This window comes from Protopterus annectens, chromosome 3.part0 (assembly GCF_019279795.1).
Source record: "Protopterus annectens isolate FY-2018-M chromosome 3.part0, PAN1.0, whole genome shotgun sequence".
Lineage (NCBI taxonomy): Eukaryota > Metazoa > Chordata > Ceratodontiformes > Protopteridae > Protopterus > Protopterus annectens.
This window is the reverse complement of record NC_056731.1, coordinates 926103456-926118469: the sequence shown is the minus strand read 5'-3', so window position 1 is coordinate 926118469 and position 15014 is coordinate 926103456. Positions and strand designations below refer to the sequence as shown.

Below are 15014 nucleotides of genomic sequence, written 5' to 3'. Positions count from 1 at the left end.
GAGGTAGCACTGTTTGTTCACCAGTTGCATGAAAATAGGTTTGGGCTGGCTTTTGATGGTTTACAAGTAGGGTCCAAGTTTTTTTTTCTTGGATGTGGAATTGTGGGATCAACATGGTAGTTTGATTAAACAAATGTTCATCGAAAATGTGATATTAACCACTGTTTAGATGGGAGAAGCTGTCATCCCACCTTGATTTAAGGCTTTACCCTATAATGAAATGTTATGTATTAGTAGATTATCCAATGACAATGATGCTCTTTTACATGAATTGTCTATAATTTGTGAGATGTTAAACTTGTTCACAAAGCTATAAACTGATTGTTTTCAGGACAATGTGGTACCAGTATACATTCTAACAGAAAAAATACTAGGTAATTTCTTAGATCAAACAGAACTGTGGGCAATGCATCTTAAAAAATGTTTTTTGTAAGAACTTATAGTGTATTTACTGATAGAGTGGTAGATATTGTTATGCATTATTGGAATTTTTTATTACAGGATAAAGATCTTTGCAAACTCTTGCCAATTAGGCCTATTGTGTCTTTTAAAAGAGGCAGACGTATAAAGGACATGATTGTACATCGCCATTTTGTATTACCTTCTCACTTACAAATGATACAACCCTCTAATTTAGGGCTAATATCTTGTGGACCTTGCTCTGCTTGTATGTATACTGCACAAGCTTTTTCCTATATTAATCATATTTTATTTAGTCCAAAAGAAACATATAGTTGTAATATAGAAGGTGTTGCATACATTTTAAAATGTGACTGCAATTTGTTTTATGTGGGGGAAACAAAAAGAACTTTTCAGCTTAGGTTACAAGAACATTTAAGAGATATCAAACATAAAAAAGTAGAGAGCCCCCTGGCAGCACATTGTCATTTATATAATCATGGTGATGGTAGCTGCCTAACAGGTAGTATTTTAGAGAAAGTAAAATTAATTTAGCTATGTCCTTGAAAAATCAATTACTTTATAAAAAAGCAGTTTTTATACTTAAATGTGGAACATTGGTTCCTGAGGGACTAAACAGTGATATTAATTGAAAATTTACTCTTGCTTTATGTGTATATAAGTGTGTTTTAGTGAAGCTGTATTTTAACTCTGAAAAAGGCATAGTGTCCAAGGTGCTAGAGTGTATTTATAATAAACTTTTTTGGACATTTTAGATTCACTAGTATCGTGGTTTTTATTATTGGATTATTATTCTTTTGTTTGGCTTTATCACTTTCTTACCTCTTTGCTTCCAAACTTCAACAGGAATAACATCTATTACTTGAGACTGCAGATTGATCATGCATCACCCTTTTTAATCTCATTTCATATCTTAACTGTTAATTATTGAGCCTCTAACCTTGACATACCTAAGCATTCCATAACTATTTCCATTTGTACTTTTTCTTGATTTCGACATTCCTCTGCTTTACACAAATTTTAAATTCTGAAATATCTGAAATAACTCTAGGACCACTGGTTATTGTTCTTGTTATAGGCTCCCTAAGCTTAGTAACAACCCTTTATACTTTATGCTGCTTAAATAGTTGGGCTAAAAGTTTATGTGCTCTGGAGTTCTTTTCAAAAACAGTTGCTTAACAGCAATCTTTTTAAACTCGTGCATATTATCCAAATACTCCCTTATTTTATCTTTTGCACTCTGCATTAGTTCCTCTACTTGTTCTATTAGATCCCCCTTATTCTGCAATACTCTAACCTTTTTCAGCCCCTCTAAGTAATTCTTGTTACTTTTTAGCCATATCTCTTTTTTTTAATTTCTACTCTTTTTTTTAATCCCACTTTCATCTTATCCTACTCACTAGCTATAACTACTGAAGAAATTTCTATCTTACCTAATAACCCTCAAATAATTTTCACTACCTATTCCTTAAATTCCTCCTTTTTAACAAGTAGGTGGAGAAATTGTCTCATTTTTACTTCATCACCCTGCATTTTTATCTTAGTTGTTACTGGCGCATGATCTGAAATAGTTATTGGATGTGTGTTGAAGCTTTCAATTGAATGTACATTATTCAGTGAAATCTAATTTCTGTCTTATCTAGGCGAGTTATTGTACCTTGGGAAATAATATGCAAATTCTCTCTGAGGTACTACTACTGATTTCACTTCTATACCAAATATTTTCATAAATTTCTTCAGAAACCTACCTTCTTTTGCACTATCTTCCCTTCTAGGTCCCCAGACACATCCTTACTGTTGCAAATCAAGTTTCACTCTCCTTCTATAATTAGTATTCCCCTGCTAAAAGCTAATTATTTCTCCCATAATTTTCTTAGGGTCAATAATAGTAGTTTTTGGTGGAATATAAATACATATACAAAAACCCTTGCACGTACGGCTGGTGCAAGCAGCCAAAAAGCATTCAAGGTCAAAACAAAAAAGGCCAGCACCAGGTGTTGTTTGCAGAATATGTTTATTAATAAAATAGCAACATACCGGTTTCGGCACACTAGCCTTCCTCAGTGAACAGAGATGCTAACAAAACCATGTGTTTATATACAAATGCATCCATACTTCCTATTGTGTCATTTCCTGTAGTTCAATTAACACAATATAAAATGCACCCACATTATAAGTGGTCATTTAAACCTGGTGAAAACAAGCCTCCTAGTTTAACAATCCAGTATTTTTCCTTATTATTTAAGATAGAATGCCAGCCTAGTTTGTTAGACTGATCTCCCTGTATCCTGTCAATCACTGTAAAGGAAAAATGGGCAGTGGGATGAATAATTTGGTGTTTATATAAGGCATTAGTCAACCGTTTGTTTCGGATGTCACTGTAATGTTCTGACATGTGAATCCATAGGGGGCGTGATGTTTGTCCTGTATAAAAAGATGAGCAATTGCAGGTAGCCAAATATATAACCACATGGACACTGCTCCTTCTGTAACTGCTCCTTCTGTAAACACATACTCAAATCTAAACAATTCACAAGTAAAAACTCAGGCAAGGCATTTGATATACAATGTTTTGGAAACTGTGGATCAGATTCGGTTATATATTTGGCTTCCTGTCCAGTTATTTATTTGCACTTTCATAAAATTAGCACAGTCTGTTCCTTCCTGTTTGTTTAGTAGAACAGAAAGTCCCATTTTTTGAAACAGCTCTTCTTGAGTAGCGTCATACTTAACTAGGCTTTTTTTTTGCATTTTGACTTCTGATTTTTGCAGTTTTACCAGTTCATCTAAGTAGCTGTCTAGCTTTTTTCCAGCCTTTTGTTGTATGAGTTGATATACTCCTTTGATGTTTCATTTATTTTAATCAGTTCTAAGCACATTTTACTTATTTTTCCCCTAAATTACTGGTAGTCATCTCTTGTACCAAAGGTGGAGCTTGAGCTGCTTTTTGCTGAACAGAGGCAGGATTCTGCTCAGTGTTTTGTCTAGACCTTTTCTTTTTGATTTTCTTTTAGGCTGCATACATTTCTTCTTTGCTCTCATCCAGGCAGTGTACTTACTAGGCAGTAACTGAATTTTACTCAAGTTGACAATATCATTGTCTGTTGTTTCTCAGTTAATTTTTTTCTCACTGGGAGAACCAAATTTAAGGTGCTGATCAGTATGTAGACATCTTGGATGTTGTATCTTTCGGCTTTTCCCAGTTAAGGGCCGCCACAGCGGAACTCCGGTTTTTCTCACTGGGAGAACCAAATTTAAGGTGCTGATCAGTATGTAGACATCTTGGATGTTGTATCTTTCGGCTTTTCCCAGTTAAGGGCCGCCACAGCAGAACTCCGGTTTGCTAATGATTGGCAGTAGATTTTTATGTACCGAGTTGCCAGCCCTGACGTACAACCTTCAACGAAGGTACGCCCATTCATGCAGGTCTCCACACAGAAGACGCTTTAGCTGAGAATCGAACAGGACAACGTCTTACTGTGAGGCGACAACGCTACTGCAGCACCACCACCGCAGCACATGTAGCCATCTTGGATAACATAGAGTATTTTGATTTTGTACTAAAATACTTTAACTGCTTTTAAATAGACTATTCAGATGGTATAAGATGCATTTCATAATAGGGCCTTATTGCTGAACTCATGCTGCAAAACATGCTTACTGACTGGTTACATCCCTAATGCTGTCTTCCATTCAAAACACAGTGGAATTATTATTAATGTTACTGTCTTCCTTTCTCTTAATATGACAAGACATCCAAATCGCAAGTCACTTCCAGGTGTGCTCTGCATCCAAGCTCATTGTCTCAAAGCATTTGCTGTGTGGAGTCAGTGAGTCTGGAGCTGTTCCCTACCTCTATGTTATTAATAAACAAAATGTAAGAGCTAAAAAAACTACCCTGGGAATGAAAGGCTAGGCTTCATAAGATCCTTACAGAACAACAGCCTAGTAAGTACCTATGATCCAATGATGTTGCATATCCTGGAGTCATGGCTCACAGTACCAATATGCAAAGCAGAGCAAAGGTGAGATGACATGTAACTCTGCATTGTCATAGACCCACAGAACAGATGAGCTTATGTTGCCCAGATACCTCCAATGGCATGCTGCAGCATACTACAGAGATCTGTGCAATTGTATGACATGGTGGTACATAGACAGCTACAGCAGAGGATAGTCATCAGAGGATCAGAGACACTGGAGACAGCAGAAGAAGAATAGGAGGAGGTGGTTCCAGTTAAGGAGCCATTAGAGAAACCAGTTGCAAGACAAGATCATGCAAGGCAAGCAGGTGTATCTGATCCATAACTATGGAGCAGAATGGACAGAACAAGGATTAAAAGTAATGCACATCATACTGCCCCCGAGCTATGCTCTACAGAACATTGACTGGCCATACTGTGCATCAGACATTACTGGTAAGTAATGTAACATAACACTAATGGCAGGACACAGCTGTCATAGTTTGCTCAGGTGGGAGAGGCATAATGAGCTGGATTAGCAATGGGTACATTGGTGTAAGGAGGAATCATGGAATATGAAAGACAGTGTGTGACTTGCCTGGGTGATTGCGGGAGTTGGGTGTGCTGTGCTGTTGAGTGGGTGCTTCCTCAAGGGGTAGGTGTCCAGATATAGGGGCTACTTGCTCAGTATGGTTTCCAAGGGAGACAGTTCCTGTTAATGTTGTTGCATTATGTGTATGTGGTTGTGATAGGTGGTGTGTGACCACAGCTGGGAACAATGCAGACTGTGAACATCCCTGGGCAGGTGGTGTGTACCCTCTGATGAATGTCATAGGCACAAACATTGTACAGCAAGAACAAAGGCAAACTTTATGACCACAGCAACATGAATATTTCATGTGTATGACCTTCCACATAGGCTATGTCTGTGTGGGCAAGTCAACCGCTATTAGGTGAAGTGGAGTAGTCACAGTTAGATGAAGTGGAGTAGCTAACAATACATGACCTTGACCTTCATGTCTTGTGGTGTATACCCACAGTTATGGTAGATAAATGGTGGTCACAGGAATTGTGTTGGCCCTGACATATAGAGGTAAGCGGCCTCATAGAGACAGAGGAGGCACCCAGGTGCCTGTCAAACATCCCAATCAGTTGAGCCATGTATTGCATACCTTACCATATCTCAGCATGAAGGTCATGCATTACACCCATCATATATGCCATGGTGGTGGCATTGGGCTGTACTGGATAACTGCCCTGGACATCTGTTGTGACATCTAGTTTGGACAAAGACTACCAGCCATGGCATTGATTGCCACTGGTCTGCTTCTTCTGATGGCTTTCCCTGTGCTCTGTGGTGATGTCATTGCCCACTGCTGATGCTTGAATGCATGAGCTGGGGATGAGGGTGCTCCCTTTGTAGGGGTGCAGAGCATGACCTATAGTTCCACAGGCAATGGAGAAATGGGGGTGGACTCCACAGGCAATAAAGCTGTGTTACAGGAAATGATCTTTGTCACCAGTGGCACTGTGCCCTCAGACTGTGCTAGTTTTAGGCCACCATTGTTGTCAGGCTCTGATGGTGCACTGGCATATGCTCTGTTCCACAATAGATGAGCCAATGACTATAACACAAAAGAAAGCAGACAGAAAAAAACATGCACACGCTGCTAATATTTGACAATCCCACTTCCTATTGCTGCAACAACAGTAAAGATAACTGTCTATGCAGTGATAGTAAGCAAATGTACCTTATGTTGTAATGCTTTTGTGCCTGACTCTCAGATGTTCCTGCAAGGGAGATATGGTGATATTCAAAATCTGTGAGCTCATGTCTGTAGTATGCCATTGTGGCATGTTACTGACAAAACGAAATACCAGACTGGTGCATTCTGGACAAAAATATTGGATAGCACATCCAGTTCAGCTTCCATATCTAGGCCTCCACTGGCTACCAGTGTCCTTTCACTCTCCCCAGACAGGGGCACTGGGATCTCATCAATGTTGGTAAAGGTTATCTGTGATGGTGGGCCTCCCCCCATGACCACCCTATACTGTGCAGTGGCATTTGGCTTTGTGTGGACATGCAGAATCATGTCAATGATCCGGTGACGGATCAGTGAGGCTGATCTGCTGTAGCCACAGTCTGTTAACAGCTGCAACCAGTTCACACAACACATGTTCCTATGTTCTTAGAAGTCTTCAGAGTGTTCCAAATACTTAAAGTTTTACTAGGCGTTAGAGAGGTAATTTACTTTTTGCTCACTGCCTTAATAAGAGTTCACACTTTCATCCTCTGCTGTAGAAGGCTAATGGTGTACTCATTACTAACCCTTCTCAGACATCACGTTGTGTTATTTCTTCATCTATACTGTTTGAAGAGTAAGTTGTTTGTCCTGTTGTTACATGAATTTAACACTTATATTCCTGGAATATTGTATTATATGTGCCAGTATTAATAGTAAGGACCAAAAGGCTCTTTCTGTAGGCCACAAAATACTTTTTTAAGGAACAATGGCAGTGCTTATACATTTTGAAGGCTGTAGTCCATTTTCTGTTCTCAAATAATTCATGTAGTCTGATATGATTCCATTCAGTTCTTTTTTTAATGGCATTTCCTTTTGTTATAGTTATTCTGATTGCTGGTACAGTAATAAGATACTGGCTTCATATTATAGTTTTTCTTTCTTGTGCATCTGATGAAGAAGCTTTTGTTTCACTTATATTTATTAATTAATTGAGGCAAGCTAATACATATGAACCAGTTGTGATATTGTTGAAAGCTAAAGCAGACACTTGATCAGATAAATTTTCATTGCCATTATATTGGATTTTCTGTGGGTGGTCCAGTTTCCTCACACTTTCCAAAGACATGCAAAAGGTGAATTGTCATTTTTTAAATTGCTCATACATGTGCACTTAGTGTGTGTGAGCCTGTCTGTGTGTGTGTGTGTGTGTGTGTGTGTGTGTGTGTGTGTGTGTGTGTGTGTTTGTGCATGTGTGGGTGTATTTGATGTAATAGACCATCACCGTTTCTAGAATAGGCTTTGAAATCTTGCGTCCTTTGGCTGCTGGGATAGGGTGTACTATCTGCATTCTTGTGAATAATAAAGCAAGTAATCAGAAAATAAGTGGATGGATGAATGGCTATATAAATAATATAATGTCAAAGAAAGAATTACCAAGAACAGGTTTTGTCACTTAAGCTATGAGACATTCTTATATCTGACTTATGACTGTTTGTTTTTTTTTTTTGTTTACCAGTGAATTGCTGACCACAGCTGTACTTATAAGTAAAAATTCTATTAGAAGTTATTTCCTGTAAACTTTATAATTTTCTTGTCAGGTGGGGAAGATTTAAATCAATACTGCTTTTTTTGTTAGAGTTTCTGTATGACACCGAGCTTAAGAGTGTACAAGTTGAGCAACAACCAATGGCTCAGTAATGCATAGTTGCTCAAAATGGGTATTCATTAGAAATAGGTTACTGTTGTTGGGATTTGCTCTTGTCCTAAAGTGCAGTTTCCTCAGACTTATCAAATTTGGTAGTTTACAAAGCAAAGATATCTGCATATAGATATATGGTGGAAAGTTCTTCTACAGAAAAATATGAACTTTTGAAAAGGAAGTCTAACACTTTTCTTGATAATGTGTTGCTTTTTGATTATATGTGCTTCAGTGAACTGCCATGGAACCCTCAGAGATCATCTTTAGTGTTGCAGCCATGTGGAAGACAATTTAGAATCTACTGCATAATACCACACTTTATGTGAAATAATACTTTATGTTTTCCATGAGCCTTCTACTTTGCAATTTCAAACTATGACATTTTCTCACTGTGGCATGTGTTTCACAATGTTATATAAGCAAAGTACCAATAAAGAGGCACACAAAATAAACATGATAATGAAGAGTGTCACTCAGTTTATATACTATCCCTGATTACAAAATAACTTCAGCTATGCACTTTGAGTAAGGACAGAACAGAGTCAGTTTGTTTAAATAAGAACATGCTGTTGCCTGGAAATAGCTTAATTTAACACATTATACGTGTTTTTTTATTCCTTTATTCCTTTATTCTTTGATAGCCTGCTTAATCCATTTCAGGGTTACTAGGGTGCTAGACTATATCATGGCCCTTGGAGCCAGCCCATTGTAGGATGTTTTCACCCACTCACCCACTCACCCACCCACTCACTCACCCACTCACTTTTATACAACACATACTCCAATGGCCAGTTTGGAGGACCTCTAATGCATTTACACCATGTCTTTGAGATTTGAAAGGAAAACACCTGAGAAAATCCAGTATGGACACAGAAAACACATGCAGAATTCACACAAAACTTGCTGAATTGCTATAGGTTCTTAGCTAACAGGTAGCTCATTCTTGCCTCTTTACAAAATAGAAAGTTATGAAATGTCAGGACTGAGGTACGTATAGCTTTCAGGGGCTTTATTTTTATCATGCTCTCCTTATGGCTTCTTTCTGCAAGACTTTACATTTTAAGCACTTCTGGCCTTAATTTTACATAGTCTTTATACAGATCATGTACAACTTTTGTAGTTTTGAGTGAAGGGGTTTGGTCGTGTTAAGATCTCCTGTGAGTGGGAGGACTTAAGGAGCACCCTGGGTGGTGCGAGGGACAGGGCTGTTTGCAGGAAATACTCCATGCGGAAGTAAGAAACAAGAGTATAAAGGATTAGTCCAGATAAAATCACTTAAGCTAGCAGATCTAGGAGACTTTCTCTCTCTCTGATACCCTCCCTGTGTGAAGAATAAAGACACCTTGTTGAAGTTTCCAGTACTTTATTCAGTTAAGCAGGTAGATGGATGAGTATACATTACTCTAAATGCTTGCACAAAAGTAAAACTATCCAGGCCTTGTAATTGTGTGTTGCTTAATCATTAAATAGTGCAAAAAGTCACTAAACATGATATATTAAAATAGTGCAGCAAATGATATTTGTGGTAAAACAAAGTGAAATATATTTCTTGCTTGTTGGGTATCTTAGAATAGTGCTTGTTATGGAGTGAAGATCTTAGTGCTGTATGGTGCTTCCCTATTAAACAGTCTGCCAACTGACTAATGGATATGCACTAGCCAATTCAGCTGACATTTCACTACTGAAGGCCACTGGATGAGCCCTGGATGGTGCAGGCATGCGTCACTAGACTGGTTTAAACTAGGTACTGGGTGATTAGTGTTTTACTGAGCAGTGCCACTTTATCTGCCTGACTTACATTTGCATTACAGTTTTACTTGTAAGAAGCTGGGATAAAAACATGTGTCATGGCTTGTATAGAGAGATCTTGGGACAGACTCCAAAGAACTTGCTCTCCGTGTAAGTGACTTACTTTGGTGTATGGCCTATTTATAAACAGGCTTGCACAGATGACCAGATTCCAAAACACTTGTTCTCAGTGTAAGTGGTCACTAACACTGAGAAAAAGTCTTTTGGAACAGGACCCTATGTCTGCATGGTTAAAGTTCAAAAGATGTAGGTTGAAACTCAGAAGTGTAAATATGTAAAGTTAAGTATGAAATAAAGCATCACAAGCCAGAACTCACTGGAACACTAATAATTTTTGCAAAGAAGCTTTGCTCTCATGCACTCTGTGGTGTGTGTTGGGGGGCTGTACCCACATATCCCTGTACTTATACACACTAGCTCCAGGACTACTCTATCTTGGAACTGAAGGAAATCTCTGTGATACTGCAGAGTCTCAGAATGAATATGTAGGAACTCGACTCACCTTTTAGTGTTTGCACTTCAGAATGTCTAACACAAGTGTACTTATGATTCCGTGCTCCAGAGCACAGGACAATGTAGAATTATCCCTAAGAAGTTAATAACTGTAACTATGACTTTGTTGTGGCAATCAGTCTTGTTTAAGCATTATACCTGAGCATCTGATATGTTTTTACTTTAGAGCAAAACATATAAAAATGTAAAAAATTATATAAACAATTGCTACGCGTGTACTTTACTTATGAATTATAGATCTGTTTGTATTTAGCTTGGGCATTTTCCTCTTTTGTCACCGAATGCATATCTTATTGCTAAATATAATTTATGATGGAAATAAAGAAAGAAATTTCCAGGTTACACATGTCCATGGTTTTGAAGTAACCACACTTTGATAAAATTGCTCTTTATGAAATACATGTCATGCCAAATGATGCGGTGTACGTTTTAGCATCAACTGCTGTTTTTATGACCACTTAAATTCTGTTAGTTATTTAACTGTACTTTGTTGATGTTCTGCAGACTCTACATTTTGACACTGTTGGAGATGTGCATGCCAGCTTCCAGGCACTGAATACTGAAATCAACAATCCAAGCAGTTCATATGAGCTAAAACTGGCCAATCGCCTGTATGGAGAGAAAAAGTATGATTTTCTTCAGGTTTGTTAATATGAATAAACTTTTTTTTTCTTTTCTGTGGCAGTCAGGTTTACAGCAAATGAGAATTTTTTTTTCTTGTTTTATTTCCTTTAGGACCTTACCTGATGTCTTCTCTACCTTTGCCCAATTAACTCCTTTGTTGCTTTGGAATAGGAGCTGGGTATTCGTGAGTTAGGGATGAGCCCTATGGCTGTTTGTTTCTGCCATCGAACACCCCCATTCCCTGGTAAGAATCAGGGTGTAGGGAGTGGGAGAGCTTGCTGGTTCCCTGAGCTTGGCCTATCCTCTCCCAGTAGAAGATCCTCCTTCTACCAGTGACTCCTCCGAGCCCACAGTTGCTGTCTCCTGAGGGGAAGCTTGCTTCCACACTCTAGTTTGCCCTTGGTGTAAATGCACTGTGGTAGAGTGAGCTTGGCTGGCTCAGAACTCCAGTATGTGAACACACAGTGCTCCCAGGTGAGTGAGCCAGCAGAGAGACTGGTCACTCCCATCTCCTCTAGCCAGCTCCTACAGACACCTGAGCCACTAGTCAAACTCGGGTAGCCTGTTACACAGTCGGAGCGTTATCCTTCTAGGCCAAAGAACTGGCTGGTGCAAATGTGAAGGTTAAGAAATAAGCCAACACAATGATTTAATTAAATATATTTTATTTTTAATTAGTTTTATACATAGGTAATTATGATTTTGTTTTCAGAATAAAAGTGCCCACTTCAAAATTTTCAGTAATTGCTGAGTGGTTTAAAGTGCTAAAGAAAATGAGAGTTACATGTCAAATAATGTTTGTTTGCATGTTCCCTTGGACCATACCCCTTCTTTTTTGGGTAAACTGTTGACTGCATATAATCAACTCTCTTGAAATTTCATGGACATTATTAGGGTTGCATTTTATCACTCCCCTGCTTTTGTCAACTTTTGAACTCACCATCTTCTCAAGCAGGGGTTTAAATGCACCCACCACTGCCTATGAAAAAAATATTTCCTTGTGTTGCTCCTGTTCTGTCTATCATCTCCCTGCTCTCCACTGATTATATTCTGCCTGCTAATTTTCATGCATTTTCAAAACAGTGATGCCCTGTTGGACTTTGTAGAGGAGTGTAAGACACTGACCTGTTTCTTTTATGTCTCTTCTTCCCTTTTCCATCTTTTGGTCTTTCTTCGTTTGGCTTATAACATAGGCATCAAATCATTTTAGTAACCTTTTAATAACATTCGTCACTCCCCTTGCAGATCGACTTCATGAAAAGAAACTCCTCATACAACCCAAGACACTACCCACAAGACACAAGACACAACAACTCTCATTAGCCCTGGAACCAAACTCCAAAGCACTGCACATGCTTTATCCTCTCAGGCACCTACTCTTTTTGGCAAACTCTCCCCAGCAACATTAAAGAAATCAACCATTATTCCAAATTCCGAATGCAACTCTAAAAGCACTTCTTCATCCAAACCAAATACTCCTGCTTCAACACAGGACATATCACCTAACCTACCTCCTTTCTGGTTCTCTTCTCTTCTCCTCTGTCAAGATTTGTTGAAGTATGACCCACTTTACAAACTAATGTATACATTGTACATTACTCTCTGCTTGATTGTACATTGCGCTATGCTTGTTCACTAGAATGTATATACACAGTTTTTTCTATGTAATTAGTCTCTGTCATTGCTTACATTTCTGTATTTTTTGTTTGAAAAATATTTTGTGTTTCACATGGGATGAGCCTGAATTTGGTCAATATCGATCAGTGCACTATGCCGGCAAACAAATATAAATAAAATAAACCTTAATTTGGATTGACTCTATTCTGTGGATAAACTGATTCTAGAATTACATACAGCATTCCAGATAGGTTTCAGCTGTCTGTACAAAGCAGGATTATACAATGACTGACCATTAGCATTTTAAAACGAGCACGCTGATTGGTCAACCCAACCAGACTGTCTGTTGTAAATTGAGCATATACCAACAGGAAAAAGTCTGGTTGCTCAGACTTTCTTCTATTAATGTATGCTACGGAAATTCTAGTTTTCTTAAATTTAAAAAAAAAAAATAATAAACTTAGGAATCCAGAGACTTCAAAAGAACGAGAGAGATGGGACAGAGAAAATACAAGGTTAATCAGGTATGTTATGCAAAACCACAGAAACGTATCTGATTATCCTTATATTTTCTCTGTCTCTTTTCTCTCATATGTTTGAAGTCTTTGGATTTATTTTTTTATTAAAAACAAACCAACAAAAAAGCAATGGAGATCTTCCTTTCTCAGTTGCTTCCTTTCCACAGCACTGTACTGTGTAAGTGTAGGAATGTAAGTCCCATACGCATGTGCACTACATCAAGAAAACCCCATAATACTGAAGAAAAATGCAGAACACCACCATTGTGCCATTATACAAGGACATTATTTAAGAAAAGTAAGTAACTTTTTAATTAAATAATGTCATTGTATAGTAGCAGTAACCCATGGCTGGGTGTGGGTAATGCTGCTTTACCCACGGTTGGCTTTGTTTGGCCATAAGGGCAAAGCAGCATTGGATAAAGCCAGCATTATCCACATCCAGGCATGGGTTACAATAACCTATTTCTTTTTTCTGTTAATGTCTCTCTGTATGCCTTCCTGTATCACTCAGTACTCCACACTGTCTTCATCCATTGTTTGTCTATTTAAATAATCTGAAATAAGCACACTAGGTTGTTATTGCCTCACTAGACTTTTGCAGTTCTGGCTAAGTGTCATCTGCCTTTCTACTGTCTCTTCCTCCAGACTTACAGATTTCCTTCTAATGCTCTGCAGCTCCAGTTACAAGATAAAAAGAAGGCCTAATCCTAGTTTTGAAACCTGAGTTACCATACTAAAATTTTCACCTTACTTTTCTGTTTTAGCATCCATTATCACCGTTATTGTTTGCATCTTTGCTTTGACAGTTTGTTATTCTGTTCTCGTTGTCTCTTACAGTTTTGTAAATTTGTATAGGCTCACACTTGCAAAATTTGTGAACTGAACCTTCAAAGGTTTTGAAATAGTTCAACAAATTAAGTGGTTCACCCAAAAAGGTTTCAGGTCTTCTCCGAAAGTCACCTTGAGAAAGACTGTGTTACCATCTCTGTGCTACTGTCTATCCCCTCTGCATACACATGCGGGTTCCTATTGTATAATCGAAGACGCAATCCTTCGAATGCATCTTGATCGAACTTGAAAGCACAAAACAGCAAAATAGTGAAACGGCATATAAGCAATTTCTTTTCCTGGGAAAGAAATCGCTTGGCCACCTCCGTTCCTTTGCCATTTTCATCACTATAGTGCGATCTTGGAGTTGGTATATTTAAGTAGGGGGGGTGTGGGGGGGCGAAGCCCCCACTTTATGTAATGTTTTGAAGTTTTTATTTTTTTATTTTTTCTGTGGAACAGCGATTTCTTTCCCTAGGAAAAAAAAATCACTCTTCCGAATGTTCAGGATTGCAACCTTTCACTTACATGGGGTCAATAAATCAGCGCTCACTTTTTTAAGTGTTCGCTGATTTAATATAGACCCTACACATGCACAAGCATGCACATGCACACAAGCACACATACATATGCACAAGCACATATTTGGACATGTATACACATACACACCTTGCTGCTTTCTTTGTATCCTCAGTCAGTTTGTGTAATGTTTTGAAGTTTTTATTTATTTATTTTTTTTTGTGGAACAGCAATTTTTTTCTCTGGGGAAAAAATCGCTCTTCCAGGTGTTTGGGATTGTAAGCTTTCACTTACATGGGGTCAATAAATCGGCATTCACTTTTTTAAGTGTTTGCTGATTTAATATAGACCCTACACATGCACATGCACGGACATGCACACATACATATGCACAAGCACATATTTGCACCGGTATACACATACACACTTTGCTGCTTTCTTTGTATCCTCAGTCTTTTTAATTAGAAACAACAGTTCTGCCCATATGAGATTGATCTTTGATTTAGTAAGATCTATTACCCTTTCCCTTTTGACACAACGGACTCTGTACCCCCAACAGGATTTCTGCTACTGTCCTTCAGAGTTTATTTTTATTTTGTTTATACTATTGTCTGGCAACCAGGTCAGTAGACTGGTCTAAAGACCCTTTTCAGCCACATCCCATGCACTGAAGCATAATAACATTGACAATAAGTATAAGGTTGAAACATTAGTATAATTACATTAGCAGTAAGTGTATACTACAGACAAAAAC

General features: G+C 38.2%; 1 protein-coding gene across 2 annotated transcripts in view; it reads left to right on the top strand.

Moving 5' to 3' along the window:
• LOC122796630 (leukocyte elastase inhibitor-like) overlaps positions 1–15014 on the top strand; it is a 238703-nt gene that overhangs the window by 73946 nt on the left and 149743 nt on the right. For both annotated transcript variants that reach the window (XM_044065254.1, XM_044065252.1), the window contains exon 3: positions 10656–10793. In XM_044065254.1, coding sequence (XP_043921189.1) covers positions 10656–10793 — 138 coding nt within the window. The remainder of the gene's footprint in view (positions 1–10655; positions 10794–15014) is intronic.